The 18,108-nt window shown below is 36.4% G+C and overlaps 1 protein-coding gene across 1 annotated transcript in view; it reads left to right on the top strand.

The window, feature by feature from the left end:
• CCSER1 (coiled-coil serine rich protein 1) overlaps nt 1-17,781 on the top strand; it is a 617,512-nt gene extending 599,731 nt beyond the window's left edge. The window contains exon 10 of the mRNA XM_052681483.1: nt 10,536-17,781. Within this exon, the coding sequence (XP_052537443.1) occupies nt 10,536-11,018 (483 nt within the window). The 3' untranslated portion in view covers nt 11,019-17,781. The remainder of the gene's footprint in view (nt 1-10,535) is intronic.
• Nucleotides 17,782-18,108: the final 327 nt, after the last annotated feature.

The following is an 18,108-nucleotide window of genomic DNA, read 5'->3' as shown; positions in this document are numbered from 1 at the left end:
TTAGTCCTTTGATTTCTCCTGTGCAGACTGTATGTTGAGCTGAGGGATAGTGTCACTTATTAGCATAGCAGTAGCTGAGCATCATTTCACAGTGTATGCAATTTATTCATTGTTCTTATATGTTGAGGCCTCATTGCTGTCAGAAGTAAGGCTGCTACTTTCTGGAACCCAATGGCAATTTTTTTTTATTTTTTTTTTTAAGAAATTATTATTAAAGAATGTAATGTACTAAGGTATTGGCTATATACAATTCATGTCTTTTGTGTGTGTGTGTGTGTTTATGGAATTTCTGGAACTGTAGGAAATCACAGCAGCGTGGAATCATAGAATATTTTGGGTTGGAAGGGACCTCTAAGTTAGTTTAGTTTCAACCCCCTGCTGTAATCAGGGATACATCTCATTAGACCTCGTTGCTCAAAGTCCCGTCCAGATTGGCCTTGAATGCTTCTAGGGAGGGGGCATCCTCGACCTCACTGGGCAACTTGTTCCAGTGTCTCACCACCTCACAGTAAATAATTTTTTCAGTAAATAATATAAAATCCGAATCTTATTTTTTAATCTACCCTCTTCCAGTTTAAAAACATTTCCCCTTGTCCTATTGCTACATGCCCTTATATAAAGTCCCTCCCCAGCTTTCCTATAGACCCCCTTCAGATACTGGGAGGCCACTGTAAAGTCCCCCCGGAGCCTTCTCTTCTGCAGGCTGAAGAGCCCCAGTCTCTCAGCCTGTCCTCATCAGGGAGGTGCTCCAGCCCTCTGATTATCTTTGTGTCCCTCCTCTGGTTTTGCTCCCTCCAACAGCTCGATGTCCTTCTTGTGCTGTGGGCCCCAGAACTGGACCATAGTCCAGTCCAGGTGGGGTCTCACAAGAGTAGAAAAGTGGGGCAGAATCACTTTCCAAATCATATTAGGTGGTATTAAGATTGAATAATAAATAACCATATAAATGTGAACTTAAGTTTATAGCAAAAAAACTAAGAGTGTATATAATATAAAAGTTATCAAAAGTAATTGCCACCTACCAAGTTTTGATTGAGATGAACTACAGGTGTGATAATGAAGTTTTATTGACCGCATGCTAGACCTGAGATTAGAATGGCAAGCAGGTCATAGAAAAATAGATAAGGCTTAAGGTGGAGATCTGGGAACGACTTATTTGTCAACGTGGCACGTGTCCACGTGCTTGTAATTCTAGAGCAAGCTCTCTTAGTGTTTCCTCAGGAACATGTGTCATATTCACTGCTCATATTGCATGAAGTATGGTCTTTGGAAGTGACCCAGTGTTCTGTTGGATCCACTTTGCCATTTGCTATCCATTCATTTAGGTTTCAGTTATGCAAAAGGATCTCAAGTGTAGGCACCTGTGACTTTCTACACCACTGTAACTAGAATCTGTGGCACATGTGGCCCTTAATTCTTGGGCTGCACAGAGACAGTGAGACCCAAAATGCTGTGTGAACTTAGGGTCAGTCTAGTCCTGTTGAATGGAACCTGAGAAGTCCACGAGCAACTTTGGCTCCTTAGTCTAGATTCTACTGCCTGTAAACAAAAGTACATGTATAACAAGAGCTCAACAAAGGTAGTTTCTTAATCTCTAGCTGGTAGTAGCTGTGGCTACTCAAAGAAGCTGAGGGGGGTTGGTTGATATCAGTAAAGGAAATGTCTCAGAAGTAAACTTTTCCATGAATTCAGAAGAAATAAAGGTCACATGAGAGTTGCTGGAACTGGAGAGCTGATCTGTGCTAAAAGCAGGATGTTTCCCCAATTAGGGATTTGCAGCTTTCTCACTCTTTTGTCTCTATGCCCTTAGTGTGAAAGTCTTAGTCCGTGTGGTAAAAACTACCTCCTAGGGACTGACTTTTTGATTTTGAGGATATCTTAGGTTAAAAACTCAGTTAAAAAAAAAAAAACAAACAAAAAAACAACATTGTTACCTCACAGTATGTACGTACTACTGTTCTGTAGTCATATTGTTAAAACATCCTCAATATTGATTTCATTTTCATTAGTGTTTTTATTGTTATAAGAGTTCTAAGCCATATATTATGATAAAGGGGTACTCAGTGACTAAGTGATTTTCCTTCTGTGTGGAAGAATAAGACTACAATAGTGAATGGCTCTCTTGAAAGGCATTGTAAACAGTTGTAGTATGCAGAAGTTTTTATTTGCTTTAGTAATGAATTTTCTAGTTAGCCCTCAAAATGCAGTATTGAGAATGCAGAGTAGCAATTTACTTTATTGAAAGTTATTTGTTGAAAGTTGAAAGCAATTTACATTATTGAAAGTTCTTCAATATTTTCTTCCTACTTTATAAAACAATTACACGTTGTTGCCTTAACTATGTTTTATTAGTTACACAGATTAAATTTATTCAAGGGTACTTCTGCACATTGAAAAGATGAGTATCTTAAATCAGCACTCTGCAGGCTACTTGTTGTACTGTTGTCACTGTCAAGAAATCTTTACAGGACATTAGCTGAATTCTCTGGGTCACTGTTATTTGGCTGGACTGTTGATTAAAAGGGCATCACAGGAAAACAGAATGCATTTTAGCATCTACATTGTTGCTTTCAGTAATTAAATAATGATGCTGCAGGAAGCTGAAAGGGAGAAAGAGCAATGCTTTTGATTTATGTTGCCTGCGTTTGTTCTGTAACTGATGGCAGTAGAGCTTGCAAGTTGATCAGCAGCTGTTTCTTGCCCATAACCTGTTGATACTGATCCATGCCTTGACACTTGAGCTTTGTTTATTTCATGCATCGCATGTTACCAGAAGACAGAATCTGTTCATCAGTAGGTTCAAATCTGGGTTGTAAAAGCTACTCTTATGGTCCAGGTGCTGCTGAAATCAATATGAAAGAGTGCTTTTAAGAGACTTGAATGAGGAGCTATTACTTGCTGCAAGAGAATTGCATTTTGTATTGGATCATCTCTAGACTGGAAACTGTGAGTACAATAGTGAGGAGATGGTGGAATTAAAGAGCTGACATAGTGACAGATCTGGCATACCAAAGTACGGAGATAACCTGTGTTTTGGTAAATTAGATCTACACTTACATAAACTGTCAGAAGCCTGAAAGGCATCTGAAGGGGATATAAATTCAAAAGCATCATGCAGGGCTTCATCCTTTGGAGAATTGTAGCACATTTTCTTTGTTGTTGTCATTCATGGCTTCTTTGTGTTGCTTTATGTTTTAGGAATTTGGGGCTAAGCTGGGGATGGAGACAGCTCTTCAAAAGATGCTGAAGTCCAGCTGAGACCTGACAAGGGATAAGCAAGCTCTACTATGCTATGTAGTTCATACTATATTCTGTATTCCTTATGTACTCACAAACACAAAAGAAGGAAGCGGTAGAAGTCTTTGGGGAATCCAGAAGGTATTCAGGCCTCTGTCACAATAATTACTCTCTTCGGAGTGCACTTCCTTTAACACCTCTGAAAGCAAAAGTCCTTTGGGGTGGTAAAACCTTGTTCTTCAAACGCAGTGTTGTTAGTTGGTTGTCAGGATACACGGGTACACTGGTGAGAGAGTGTTTGGTTTGGTTTTACTCTCTGTGCTAGCTGTCAGAAAGATATATTTAAGAAAGTTGCTCTACTTGGAAGAATTACGTTATAGGCATTTAAGACTCTCAGTTGCCTTTGGGCATAGGTGTCTTAAAAATCTGTACCTTTTGGGGAGTGTTTTTGTAATTCACGTCTTCTGCTGTCATTTTACATCAGTACTTTATCACAAGATACTCAGCAGCAATATCCATTTTCAAATGTCCTGCAGCAACATTGTCTTGCTGTTAACTCTTGCCATGTTTCACTCATTAGATCTGAAAATGGAAAGTGATTAATGGCAGCATCAGTGTTTTTTTATTAATATGTCCCATTCTGAATCTTTCTATGAGTAGTCATTTTTTTCATTACTTGAAAGTAAGCTGCTGAATGCTGTTCTTTTTTTTTTTAATCTTAATATAAGAAAAAGTTGTGAGAATGACATTCGCATAGAGTAATCCTCAGAACCATTTATGAACCAAACATTTTAGGCAGCACATTAAGTTACAGGTTTTGGTTCCGTCTGCATGGGTTTAGCACCAACATGAACTAAAATCAAAAATACTTAGGTTTTTGTCATATAAATGTACCCTAATGAATGGTTGATCATGATGCTGATCAAAATTTTATTTTAATGTTAAATCCATTTCTTCTTTTTAATTGTTATTACTTTTGAGAAATAGGTTCTGTTTGGCTTTGAGAAATGTACTCGTTTAAGCAAGGCAGCAAGAACTTTTTTGTGTTGTATATCTGATCAAAAAATTTAGATCCAGATGTTTTACACTAGTAAGGCAATTTTTAATCTTGGCTTATTTAAAACATCAAAGGAAGTATTTCTCCCTTCCCCCCTTATATGAGGGCTGCTGCAAAAGTAATCTCTCTTAATTTATTATGTTGTCCCACAATGTCAGAGACCAATGTTGGTAACAAAGCAGGCTCTTGCACATCGCTAGCAGAAATGCATAGCTAATGGTTGTAACTATGTTGAAAGAGTGTTTTGTAGCTGATTGCTCTGTCAAATAGTGTTATTGTGCTCTTCGTAACTTGTAGTTTCCACAAAGATAAATAACTGTTGTAGTTTCCACGAAGATAAATTAGGCATTACTTTCAGAATGACATATGTATTCAAAATACATTGTTTGAAAGAAATTTCATGGCTGCATTTCACAGACTCATAGAGTCACCAGAGTTGGAAAAGACCTCCGAGATAATCTAGTTCAACAGTCCACCCACCACCAATACTTCCCCACCAAACCTTGTCTCTTGGTACCACATCTAAACATTTTCTGAACAGCTCCAGGGATAGTGACTTGATCACCTCCCTGAAAAGCTGGTTTCAGCATTTGACCACTCTTTCAGGGCAATTTTTCCTAATCTGCAACCTGAACATCCCCTAGCACAAATTAAGGCCATTCCCTCTACTCCTGTCACTACTTACATGGGAAAGGAGGCCGACCCCCAGTTCTCTAGAACCTCATTTCAGGTAGAGAGCTCTAATGTCTGCCAAGCCTCCTCCATATTGAATGATCTCACTTTCCTCAGCTGTTCCTAGTAAAACTTGTGCTCCAGATCCTTCACAGCTTCGTTGGCTTTCACCGGATGTGCTTCAGGGCCTTAATGTCTTTCTTGTTGTGAGGAGCCCCAAAGTGAACTCAGTACTCAAGGTCCAGCTTCACCAGTGTTGAGTGCAGAAGGATGATCACCTCCCAGGTCCTGCTGGCAACACTATTTCTGATACAAGCCAGGATGCCATTGGCCTTCTTGGCTACCTGAGCACATTGCTGGCTCATGCTCAGCTGACCATCAGTCAATACCCCAGCCCTGTTTCCTTTATTCAGTCTTCCAGCCAATCTGCCCCAAGCCGGTAGCTTTGCCTGGGGTTGTTGTGGCTTAAGTGCAGGATGTTGGCACTTGTTCTTGTTGAACGTCATCCTGCTGGCCTCAGTCCAGTGATCCAGACTGTCCAGATCCCTCTGTAGGGCCTTCCTACCCCTGGGCAGATTGACGCTTCGTCCCAGCTTGATGTCATCTGCAGACTTACTGAGGAACAGCCTATTTCCTGAGCTCAATGTTAGGCAGATCATAGGGTGGCATAGTGAGGATATCTGGGGCAGAGAAGTTGGTGGTTCTAGCTGAGCTACTGAAAAATGAAATGGAGAGTAATGAATGGATTTTTGTGCCTCAGCAATCAGCAGCTGGCAAATCAGCTTCTTGGAGCACTGCCAAGCAGCAGTTTACAACAACCCTGCAGCTGCTCTAAAATAGGCTAGAACGCAACTGGCATGAAGCCACTTTCAGTTTTGGACAAGGATTCAGCCATCAAATTGGCAAACAGATGTGCTGGGATTGTGGCTTCGTTTGCTCATGTCTAACCCTCACAGAATGCAGTTGGTACCTACAAGTTCAATGCAGAGAATTTTGCATGAAACTTTTACAGGATAAATAGGTTAAAAATAAAAGTTCAAGTTTTTCTGAAGCATTGTTATTGTTGATGCTGTATATCGTGTTTCTGCTATTCTGCATTTCTTTCTGGGATTATTTTCTTATTCTGAATAATTTAGAAATGGACCAGCAAGAAAACTCAGTTGGACTAAGCATTTTCAAGGAGCAAATTAAAATGCAATTATTCTGAACTGTATATACTGTAGTTTCATATAAACGTTTGAGTGATACTGAAAGAAAACTTGCAAGACGTTCAAAGTAGGATTAAATGTTATTGCGTGCTTTTTCTGTCATTTTTTGAGTGAGAAAAGTATTATTCTTGGAGAGAGGGGAGGATTTTTTGTTGATTTTTGACTCCTCGTGGTCCACTGTTCTCTTTTCCTTATCAGAAGCTGTTCTTCAGTAATTTGTCATGAATGACAATGTAAATGCTTTTTGGCAATGTTTCTATTAAATTCTCTCAATTCTTTGGCTAGGTATACATCTGACAGCAGGATTCTGCCATTTCTTGTTGACCATCTATTTCATATTGTTGGAGACAAAGCCAAAGCAATGTCTTGGAGTGTTGTAGTACATTGTAAATTTTTTATGATGTTTTAAAAGTTAGTTAAATTGGCTGTCAGTTTGTCACCACCTGATGTTTGTTTAATTGATTGACACGAGGGAAATTTCAGCTTGCAACTTCACAAAACTGAGATGGACTTTCCCTCACCATGTGCATATATTAAATGCTTATTGGTACGTACTGACTGTTGCACACACATACATACAACAGCCAAAAAGCTGAAGCCAATATTTTGTCAACTTACAAATCCAGTGTGTGTTTTCTAAAATGAAAATATATCATCCAGAACAACACTTTCAGAGCAAAGAAACACAGCAGTATCAAATAATCACAATGGGGTATTTAATCTAGATCAAGTTAAAATAGCAATATGAAAAATACTATAATCATATACTGTACCTTTTACTGATACCAGGCTAAAAATATGCCTTTTTTTGGACATGTTCTGCACCCTTCATTTTCAAAACCAGGTGATTGTTCTCTATTAATTCTAAAATATATCCTATTGGTAAAATTCATAAAACTTTTTTCCTACACTCTTGTTAAAAATTATTGTTCTGTTAACTGTTAAGCCATTCTTAGGATGACAATGTGTCATTCCTAAGACTTCCAATGGTGATCTAGCCTCTCTATCCAAGAGTATAGCCATCAGAAGCAAAATGCTTAAATTCTAATTATTCATGGCTCATGTTGTTTTTGACTGAGTACCATAGCTGAAAGAAAGCAGGGAGAAGCTGATTAGTTGGATAAGATATGCTTTCACAGGCTCTTCAATAGTAGCTGTAAGAAGAGAAGCACTTAATTTCTAACCTTTTTCCTGGAGAATGTCCAACGCAATGGGAACTCTGAAGCATTCTTACAAAAGCAGATCACTGTCCATCACTAGTGTCAATTTTTTCTGTGTTGGAGGAAGATTGTGAATCATCTTAAGTGTATATTATTTTGTTTTCCATCATTTTAACTTCAATTCTAAAAAAATATAACCAGAACTATTTGAAGCAAATAATGAAACAGAGTATTTATAAGCACAGTCAGATGAACAACTTTGTAATAATCTTATATGTAAAAATCTTGGAACTGTTGTGGCTATGCAGGTGATTGGGAGATAACTTTAAGTGCTGTATTCTTGAACCACCTACTTCAAGAAAAAATGTTGAATTACTGAAGTAATTACTATAGTGAAGGCAAGTGAGGGTGACTCAGATCTAGTAGACAAAAATAAAAGATTGATATAATATTTTAAATTCTAGCGGAGAGAAGAGCAAGAGGTAGCTTGACAGCATTCTTCAAAGACATAAATAGTTATCCAAAGATGAAACAGTAACTCTTTCTTCATTTCCATCATAGATGGAAATAGGAGAAACAGACTTGCAGGCAGAATGATTTTGTTTAGACATTAAGAATACCTTTCTTAAAGTAAGGATAATGTTGTGGAAAAGGATATCTGAGAGAAAAGTAGAGATTATATTAATGATATTTTTTACCAGCTACTTAAAAAATAAATCAAGAACAATATGGAGTTAAGCAGATCCTGGCCAGAAGTGTAGAACAGACTGGATGTCCCATTGTGAAATTCTTCTGAGTTCTATGATACATAAGTATGTTAACATATATTTCCTATTTCTCACCACTTTGATTACTCCTATGTCAGAGTGAATTCCTTCCATTGGGGAACAATGTAGATAATTTTATTTACAGAAGCAGCTCCTGAAGAGCTGGGTTTTTTGTTTTATTATTAAAGAAATGACGTTCCCAGAATGTGAAAGGAAATATTGTTTATTAAAATGTCCAAGAAATATTCAAGAATACGAAAATCCAGCATCTTAAATGCTTTACTTTGCTTTCATGAAATACATTAATTAGTTTATATTTATAAGGGCATTTATCTGCATTTATAAGTGCAGATTTAGATACATCGGTGTTTTTATGATTTGTGTAACTGTTGTTGAATGGACCACCAATTTCTCAGTTGACAGAAGGCATAGTTGACATATGGTAACTTCAGAAACTCTCTTACTACAAGCATATGTATTTTTTGGCAGGGCATTAAATTTGAATCTCTTGTCCCAGTAGGAAGATTTTATTTACTGGCATGGGGGGGGAGAAGTTACTGAACTTGGGTTTCCCCAGGAACAATTCCCTAGGAATTCAACTGAATTTCATCTCAACATCTGTGTGCTTCAGGCAAAAAAAATCTAAGCAATACTTTTCAGAAAAGTTCTAGTCCCATTTTTTAGTCTGGACACAATCAATACTGAATTAAAAGGAAAAACATTATGCCAGTATTGATCTTTCTCAAAGCTGCTGTTTCTGATGTTTAAAATGTACAGCAGTACTTGTGTTGAAGCCTCCTTTTGAATCTGTTTTGAAGAAGGTCCATTAGCATGACTATACAATTAAATAAAACAAAAAGGTTACGCGCCATTGATATTGATTTTTATCGTTCTTCTGCTCTGCTTAAAAAAGAAATGCAGGTAGAGTGGTGCAGATTGTCCTGGAACAATATGTAAGTTTCATGGAAGCATCCTGAAGTACTTTTTTTTTTTAAGCAAAATATTGTTGTAATGCTTGGGAGTGTTTTCGATTCTCTCAGCTTTGTTCTGCAGTGCCTGAGCCCATATAACAATGTAAATGTCAAGAAGCTGCTATTGTGCACTGTCAGAGTTCTGTTGCAGAAAGCCTGTGTATTGTAATACTTTCTTTTTTTTCTCCATATGAATGGTAGAACTTGGTAGTTTCGTCGGTAAGTGTGACAGGAATAAAACAAGGGAAAACACATATTCCAAAACAGCTTAGAAAATAAAGTACAATTGATATTATTATTAGAATCTATCCTCACATAACTGCAGATAATGGATTTTAAGTAGGTTACATCAACAACTTTTGAAACTCGTTTAAACACAGCTTCCAACTATTTAAGCTTTATTGGGCAAATTGGTGTCATATATAGTTTGCAAAAATTTATAGAGAGACGAAGCTTTCTTATGAAGCCACATAGGCTCAAAGTTCCTCCAGGCACTAGGCTTCTGAACATTCGTGGCTTCACTACTACAATTCCTCAGCCAGAAACATATCTCCTCGTGAAGTTACCTATTACAGTCACTAAACAGGAAAAATCTTGCTTTGACTCTACTAATGTTTTCCCATCTACAATTTACTTAGACTCCAAGTATGTGTATGTATTAATGCATGAGAGAATAATTAAATGTAGTCCCATAGGCGAATTACATCCTTCCCAGTTAGGTGTTCAGAGGTCAGAATGAAATATCACACAAGATAGAAATCTAAGGTGAACTGACTTGCCAGATAAATTCCCCTTATTTTTAAAAAGTACCAGTGTCTGCATATTCACAAGCAAATCAAAAGTTGTTACCACACTGGAATTCTTACATTGTACTTTTTTCAGACAGTTGAAGTAAACTTACTGCTCTGCTCTAGCAGAGCACATTGGCACGTGTTTAAGTGTAAGTACACTGTAAAACACCTACATTCAAGGGACATTGAAAGCTGAGCTTAAATGAGGCATGAAGATTCTCTCAAAAGATGGTTCTTTATGTTTCCTAATATTTTAGAGTGTTCAGTGTTGATCTCTAGTCAATAAAAATTCTTGTTGTTCCATCATATTTAATGCTCTTGAAAATCTGCTTATAAGATTTATATTTATCTTTTTACTAAGTTCTGAAAAAAAATTATCTCTGATTTAAGTTATTTATTTAGAGAAATACCTCAAATAATTACATATGATAAGTATTTGTCAATGTTTAATTTTCTAAATGAATGAATGAGGAATTCTTCTATTTTATGCTAGCAGTGTTTTGGGAGTTTGAGCAGCATTGGAGATTCACCTTTCATTTCAATGCTCAGCCTTGTACATTATACACTGTGATATAGTGAGGAGTGTTTTGTGTACTCTCTGCCATTTTCCTGCTAAGATGTTCTGTTACTAAAACTTCTGGGTTTTGTTTGTTTGTTTTTTATTTGCTCCAGGCTACATATCCAAACAGAATGGTGAGCCAAAATCTCAGCACAAGGGACAGAAAGTCAGCACATATTCCCACCGAGGACCCTTTTAGATACTCAAACAGCCAAGCAACGGCCTATGAAAGCAAGAGCTGTCAACTGTCTAATTTGTGTCTGAGCAACCTCCTGAAAGAGAAGGAGATAGTGGAAGTCATCAAACATACTAGAGGAGCCTATGAAGCCCTCACTTCGGAGGCCACCCAGAATGGTTTGGCCACCACGGCACCTAAAACAGCAAAGCCTGCATCTCAGACAGACCGCTACCCACCGTTCTCAGGAGCTCCAAAAGACCATACTGCTGTACCTCAGCAGCACACCACTTTCACAGGCAGACTTGGACAGCCTCCAAGGGGACCCATCTCTTTACATATGTACAGCAGGAAAAATGTTTTCCTTCACCACAATTTACACACAACAGAGCTGCAGACTTTAGGTCAACAAGATGGGTAGCAAGGTTCTTGTCTTCTTGCCATAGAGTGTGAGTTCACTGCAAGGAAACATAAGCTCACACAGAGCTGAATAATAAGTTTTTACCTACTGCTACCTTTTCTTGAAAAAAAAAAAATTAAAAATTAATGTTCTCTAGGTTTCATACTTTCCCATCTGGAACTGTAGGAAAAGGGTAAACTAGATTGCTACATAACTAGGTTGATTTGTCACACAAAAGTCGCTATGGTAGAATAAAAAGGACTGTTGGGCTGGCATTGCTGGTCCAAAGTTGGCTGTCTTTTTTTTCTTCTGTTTCTATAAAGCCGCTAACATCCCCTGAAGTTCTAGAAAGTGGTCTTAAATAATAGTGTATGCTTAATAATGTTACTGTTAAAGTAGATGTGAGGAATGAATAGATAAATAATTTGTAAACCCTATTGAATTACATAGAGAGTAAAGAAATAAAGAGTAAGAAGTCTCTGAACCTCTTAAACCCACAGTAAAATTTGCTCATTTGTAGATGTGTGTTACCACTTCTTGCTGTACATGTTTAATCAAGGCCTCATGCCACAATTAGAGGAAGTGACATTTGTTCATCTACAAGAAAGATCACAGAGGCTCACTGGGTAATTGAATCAGAATAATTGGAACAGAAAGTAATGATGACAACTTGATTTCTCAACCTTCTTTTTCCTCTCCCTACCTTTTTTTAGCTACATTTGTTCTGGTCTTTTTGTTCTGCGAGCACACATCACATTGAGGTGATGGTTGTTCTCTGCAGACGCTATATCGCTCATGACACAATGTCACAGTCTATGTTACCAGGGCTGCTCCGAAAGTAATGCTTCCTGTTTTATTATGTTAGCATGTGGTATCGGAAGTGGATGTTAGTGGTATGATAGAGGTTGATCCTTTCCAACAGTATTCCATTACATTTTGTTGCCATGCAACAGATGGCAGCAGAAGAGCAATCTGAAAAAATGGTGTCTGATGGAAGTATACACAAAGCAAAGGTGTATGAATTCCTTCATGTGGAAAAAAGGCACCCACTGACATTTATCGATCCTCACTGAGCAGTTATGGAGACAAAACAGTGCATGTGAGCACAATGAGGTTATGAGTGATGTGCTTCAGCAGTAGTGATGGCAACAGTGGTTTACCCCTGCTGGTGCAGATGTTTAGGAGCATTGCATGCAGGCTCTTGTTCATCACTGGTAAAAGATGTATAGCTAAGGGTTGAAAACTAGTATTGTGTAGCTGAGAATTTGCTCTATCGAATAGTGTTATTGTGCTCTTTGTATCTATTGTAGTTTCCATGGAGATAAAAAGCATTCCTTTCAGAGCAGCCTCTATATAATGGATTGTATAACTTCATTTCACTTGCTGAATTAAAAAAAAAAAAAAAAAAAAAAAAAAAAAGTGAAAGATTATATTAAGTGAAATTATCATATTACTGAGTCTAAACTATCTGTGTAAATCGTAATTTCTGTGGACCATATCTGCACTTCATGGCGTATAGTAACTCAGTAGGTTTGCTAGTCTTGACATGTTAAATGCAAGTGAGATGAAGCAAATACTACCTGACATGCAGCTTGCCGATCTCATGGGAATGTGAATTCATTTGATCATGCTACAGAACCCAAAGGCTTGTCAGCACCAGAAGAACTGGTTCTCCCCTTTTATAGGGCTTGAAAACAAGTATCATGGACAGGATGCTGTAAACATGTGGTACATACTGAACATGACAGTTTGCAACTTCTCTTATGGCAGCTAATCTGTTTGAATGATATTAGGATGTATAGTTAGTAGTTTATAAATAATCTGGATGTTTAAATATGACTGAGGCAGATCTGAGACAAGTCACACCTCTGTTTAACTGGTGATAGATAATGAAAGGCAAGGGAATAGCACATTCTCACACAAAGAAACAAACTAGTGTGACAACTAAAGTAGCAAACGATGCAAAAAGATTTTGTAACTTCTAGTAACTTTTAAAGGTAAGTGACACAGGGCATATAAAAGGAATTAATGAGACAAATCCTACCTAATGTTAAACATATCTCCTAAACTACTTAATATTTAGATGAAGGCAAGGGTTGGATACGTTAACAATTAGATTATGAGCTTGACAGATATTCTGCGAAGTTCAGCAGCCTAACCTTTCAGAATTCTATTTCTTGAGGGTTTTAATTAGAGCAGAGGAAATTGAATAATGTTATCTGATGTTGAAAAGACCCAGTTTTGTCTAAGTATGTTATGATGATAATTTTGAGTGTCCTGAGCTGGATACATAAGGATCAGTATAAGCATTTGCCAAACGTTTTTTGTGATTTTATACATTTATGTGTATATTGCCATTGCCAAAATAGAAAAAAAAATTGCAAACACAGCTTGACCGAATTAACTATGGGTTTTAAAGACTCATAGGCCAGCACTGAAACTGATAGTTTAAACTCTACCAAAAAGAAATAGTAATGACAGAATTTCACTATTAAGACTTATCTTTTTCTCTGAGCAGTCTCTTACAGTCATGGTAGATTGAAAGCACAGTTAGTTATTGATAACAATATATTTCAGTCTTGCTAATCTCAAGAATTGATGTATGCAATTATATTTCAGATCTGTACATAAATTAACATATATTGCAATCAAGGGTATTTTTTCCAGGACACAGATATGCAACAACTACATTTAAAAACAAAATAATAATAAAAAAGAACAAAACAAAACAGCAATTAAAAAACAAAAAAACAAAAAAACAAAAAAAAACCCCACCTCTTTAATTCTAACTTTATACTGTATCTGTAGTTGTTTTTTTTCCTGGAAAAATAGACTTTTGGATTACATTTTATTAAATAAATCCATCTACATATTAAAAAGAAAAATAAGAAAAAAAAGAAAAAGAAAAATACATTTTAAATGCTACTATTTTCTTGGAAAATCTTTTATAAAGCTGAATCTTTAAAAAAAAAAAAAAAACAGTTCAATTAAAGTGAGGAATATTTTTAAAATGTCATCTTGAAACTGTTTTGTATCAGTATTTTCAGCACTGTTATTTGTAATACTAAATGTAAATCTCACCCAGAGGAGGATATTAGCCACATGTTAATATACAGTATGGCAGTAACTGTAAGACAGAGGTCTTTTGTTTGATCCTCTTGTGTACATACTAAATCATAAAGCAATGGCATGTGGACATTCTTTCAGTAAATTGATTCCTTTGTATTAAAAATCTCTAGTTTTTTAAGAGTTTTATGTATAGAATGATTTATACATTTCTCCAAGGCTGTACATATCCAAAGACATGACACCAGGGGAAAAGACATTATTTTTGCCACAGAAGTACCTTTTTTTTTTTTTTTTTTTTTTTTTTTAATTAAAGTTCCTGTACATGAAGCATAACTGTAAAATTTATACTGAAATTTTTCTTCTTGTTACTTTCATATTTTATGGTGTTATAGAGAGCATTTTAAGAAGGAGGAAATCCCTAAAGAAAAGCTGCTTCCGTTTGAATCAGTATCCCATTTTTTGAAGCAGCCACTTGGCACAAGAAACATTATATGTGCCCTAAATACTTTTTAATGATACACATTGTATGGGAACTGCTGAATCACAGCCTGAACCTCTGATTGACCACCCGAGGCGAGCAGTGAGTCAGCTATGGGAGCACAGGTGAAGGCAATTCACCTGTGCTACTGAAAGGGGTGGAGCTTTGCTCCACTTCTCCTAGACCCCATTTAAGAGCTGACTACGACAGGGGAAGGATCTCTTTTGGAGACCTTGATTTTGATATTAAATTTTAGAGTTTTCTCAGCAAGTCCAGGATAAGGGTAAGTTTTCCATCCGTTCTTCTTTAGCACGATAGCCTGTTTAGCCTAACTTTCTTGTGTATTTTTTTAATTATAACATCCTTGTATTCATTCATTATACACATGTGAAGTGGTGTATTGTCTTCATTATGATCCTTACTTCCCTAGAGTAATTATATTCTACAATATACATTTTATGCAATCACAGGATGGCTTGGACTGGAAGGGACCTTAAAGCCCACCTAGTTCCAACCTCCTTGCTACGGACAGGGTTGTCATCCATGGGATCAGGCTGCCTAGAGCCTTATCCAACCTGGTTGCTGAGAAGTATGCAATAATATACTAGGACCAATCTTAATTATAAATTATTAAGATGGAAGGAAAGCACCCATCCAGCACAGTTCTTTGGTTTTCAAAACACTGGAAGAGTTGTTTTTTGTTTTGTTGTTTTTGTTTGTTTGTTTTATTTCTGTATTACTTGTGTGTGTGTGGATTAAGTAGAAACGGGAATTCTATACTGGAAGGAAAAGTCTTTCCACAAAATCCCTCCATGTTTAGGGAATTTGGTAGCATCAGAAAGCATTCCTAGGATGAATTTTTGCTCCTATATACAAAACGAACCAGATAGTGAAGGTTCTTTTTTTTAAAACCCAAGCATTTTAGTTAATTGCTTTTACTTCCAGAATACACACAGATATGCCAAATGGGCTTTTCTTATATGTCTTTCTTTCTGATAGCTTTGATATTAAGTTTTTCCTGACTAAGATTTTTGCATATTTGGAGCATTTGAAAGCTTACCTTGGCTTTTCAGGTTTGTCACGCAAGTGCATTCTAGTCGCTACCTAAAAATTGGTGACATCGTCTTTCCCAAAAGCTAGCGATTTCTGACTGCTCTTATGGCGTGACTGTTATGTCTTCACTGGTTTGATCAGCACACCATTGACTTCAATTAAGTCACACTGAGTGCGTCACCTGATAACTGGGATTGTGGCCCTTCATGCACAAACTGTCTCAAGCTATGTGGAAAAGGTGATCTCAAAAATTTGATCCAACAGAAACACCAACTCACAATCTAGGAAAAAATTAATCTTTTTTTCTTTCTTTATAGTAGTATTCAGAAATAAAATAACAGAATACCATCAACAAAACAACCATAGCAGCAACAAAAACACCAAAAAGCTTCTTATACAATTCCAAAGATCATAAATGAAATCCCCTCATACAGTAGAATAACGGTAACTTCTAGCAAAACTTTGAAATAAATCTGAAAATCCACTGCAGTCTTCTTATGAAATTATGGAGTGACTGGAAAAATGAGGATCTGTATCTGAGTGCATTAATGAAATATTTCACAGCCTCTTTTTTTTCAAAGTCTACTGATGATTATTTATTTATTTATTTACTTATTTTCTGAAGGAACGCTTGCAGTTTGATGCTTATGCCAGATAAAATATAGAATACAGTTTGAATGTACTGAGGAAAGTGATGGGGGCTTCTCTCATCTTGGAGGAATGTATAGTGTTCTCTCTAGGACTCATTTTAATCTTCTGCTGTCAGCAAGAACTTGGCAGAAGCCTCTCAGGAAAAGAGCATTCTCAAATCATATGGGCCATAGCTGCCTTTATATTCACTTTCCTTTAGCATGTTCTACATAAGGCACTCCTAACATCATTTGGAAATTTCAAGAAGCTGCAAAATGTGTTTCACTGGGATTTAGCCAATCAAGTCAAAGATTAAAATGTCATGCGCTGCTTTAAACCTAGTAAACTCTAGTTGTTTGTATCATGCTTCCTCGCAAATTTTTTTGTCCAAGTTTTGAGAACATCTACACTGTGATGCTCATGATGCTAACTTCTTACAGTATAAGAGACACTGGAAATCTGTCCTCTGAGGGGCTCAAGATTTGCAGTTTATTTCCTAGGGCAACTGTGTGAACTTCAAGGATTTTCTATTGTTGCAAAAGTAATGGTAAGGGAACTTATTTATTACCTATTTTAGAAATATTTGATGGTTGTGGGTTTTTTTTTTTTTTTTTTTGTTTTGGTTGGAATATACTTAAAATATTATTGGGGAAAAAAAATTCTGTAACTTATTAGCATCAATTTCCTGTAAGTTCTTAGTAGCCGTGGTTGTCACTTGCATTTTGTAGCGCTGCTAAATATTTTTGGATGTGCCATTTTTGTTGCCTTCATTACCAACAAATCTTACTGTTTTTATTGTTTTTGCCCTCAGTCCTGTGTTAAAGATACAGAGGACTGTCGAGGATTTCTACGCAGGTAATACTGCCTATATAAAGTAGAGGAAGAATAAACTTACTTGAAGGTCTCTATGTGATCCCTGGAGATTGAAAATCTATTCAGTTTGATCTGAACTAGGCAACATTCGAGAGACCCTGATGGATGTGACAAGTGTCACCATCTGTTGGTTTCCGAAATCTTTATAGACACGACAGTGAATAAAATATACCACAAATAAAGGCTTTTGTTGTGTACGAATAATGTTGCCTTATATTTTGTATTTTGACCCTTGCTGTGCCTCTCTTTCTGAAATATTTTGTATAGATACATGCATAGGCTGACTATGCAGACAGGCTACGCAACATCACCATTTCTGCTTTAAGAAGGCTCCTCTGGATTCTCTTAATATCTGTTCACTAAAATGTTTAAACTATCCAGAAAGAATCTCAAGCACCTATGTAGACAAATATATTACATGATTTGATCCCATTTTCATCACACTGGAAAAGCCCTAGTAGCGTAAGTATAACGTATATGGATAACAACAGTATTAGTGGAATTAAAATTTATTTTTATTTTTACATTATGTCAGTGCACTTTATATGAGGGCTTAATGGGAATTACGAACTAGCTTGCATTAATTTTCTTAACAAAACTTGACTTAAACAGGGTTCAGAATTTTCTGCTTAACTTTAAGCATGTAAGCAATCTCCTAAAGGTAAAAATGAAAAAATGAAATCTGATTCTTTGGAAAGATAACAAACAAATAATATATTTTCTAACATAAACAATTTCATTCTTATTTATTGTTTGAAAGGTATGATATATAAAAAGTGTATTTTGTTTTGTATAAATACTCTTCAAGGCTCACAGATAAGTAGAAAAGATAAGAAACAGTCTTCCTGCTTCAGTCCAACTATAACATTGTGCTTTGTTTTCCAAATCATTAATTTTTTTTTCAGTAATCTGTCTGTTTCTTTCTCTTGGCTAAGAGTTTGAAAAGAGATAATAAAAGGACTTTGTATATATTCCGCACGTTGCATGTAGAGATAATCAATGTTACAT

Source organism: Tympanuchus pallidicinctus, unplaced genomic scaffold, assembly GCF_026119805.1.
Source record: "Tympanuchus pallidicinctus isolate F22 unplaced genomic scaffold, pur_lepc_1.0 scaffold2, whole genome shotgun sequence".
Classification (NCBI taxonomy): Eukaryota; Metazoa; Chordata; class Aves; order Galliformes; family Phasianidae; genus Tympanuchus; species Tympanuchus pallidicinctus.
The sequence above is the reverse complement of the archived record's forward strand: the minus strand, read 5'-3'. Positions and strand labels throughout refer to the sequence as shown.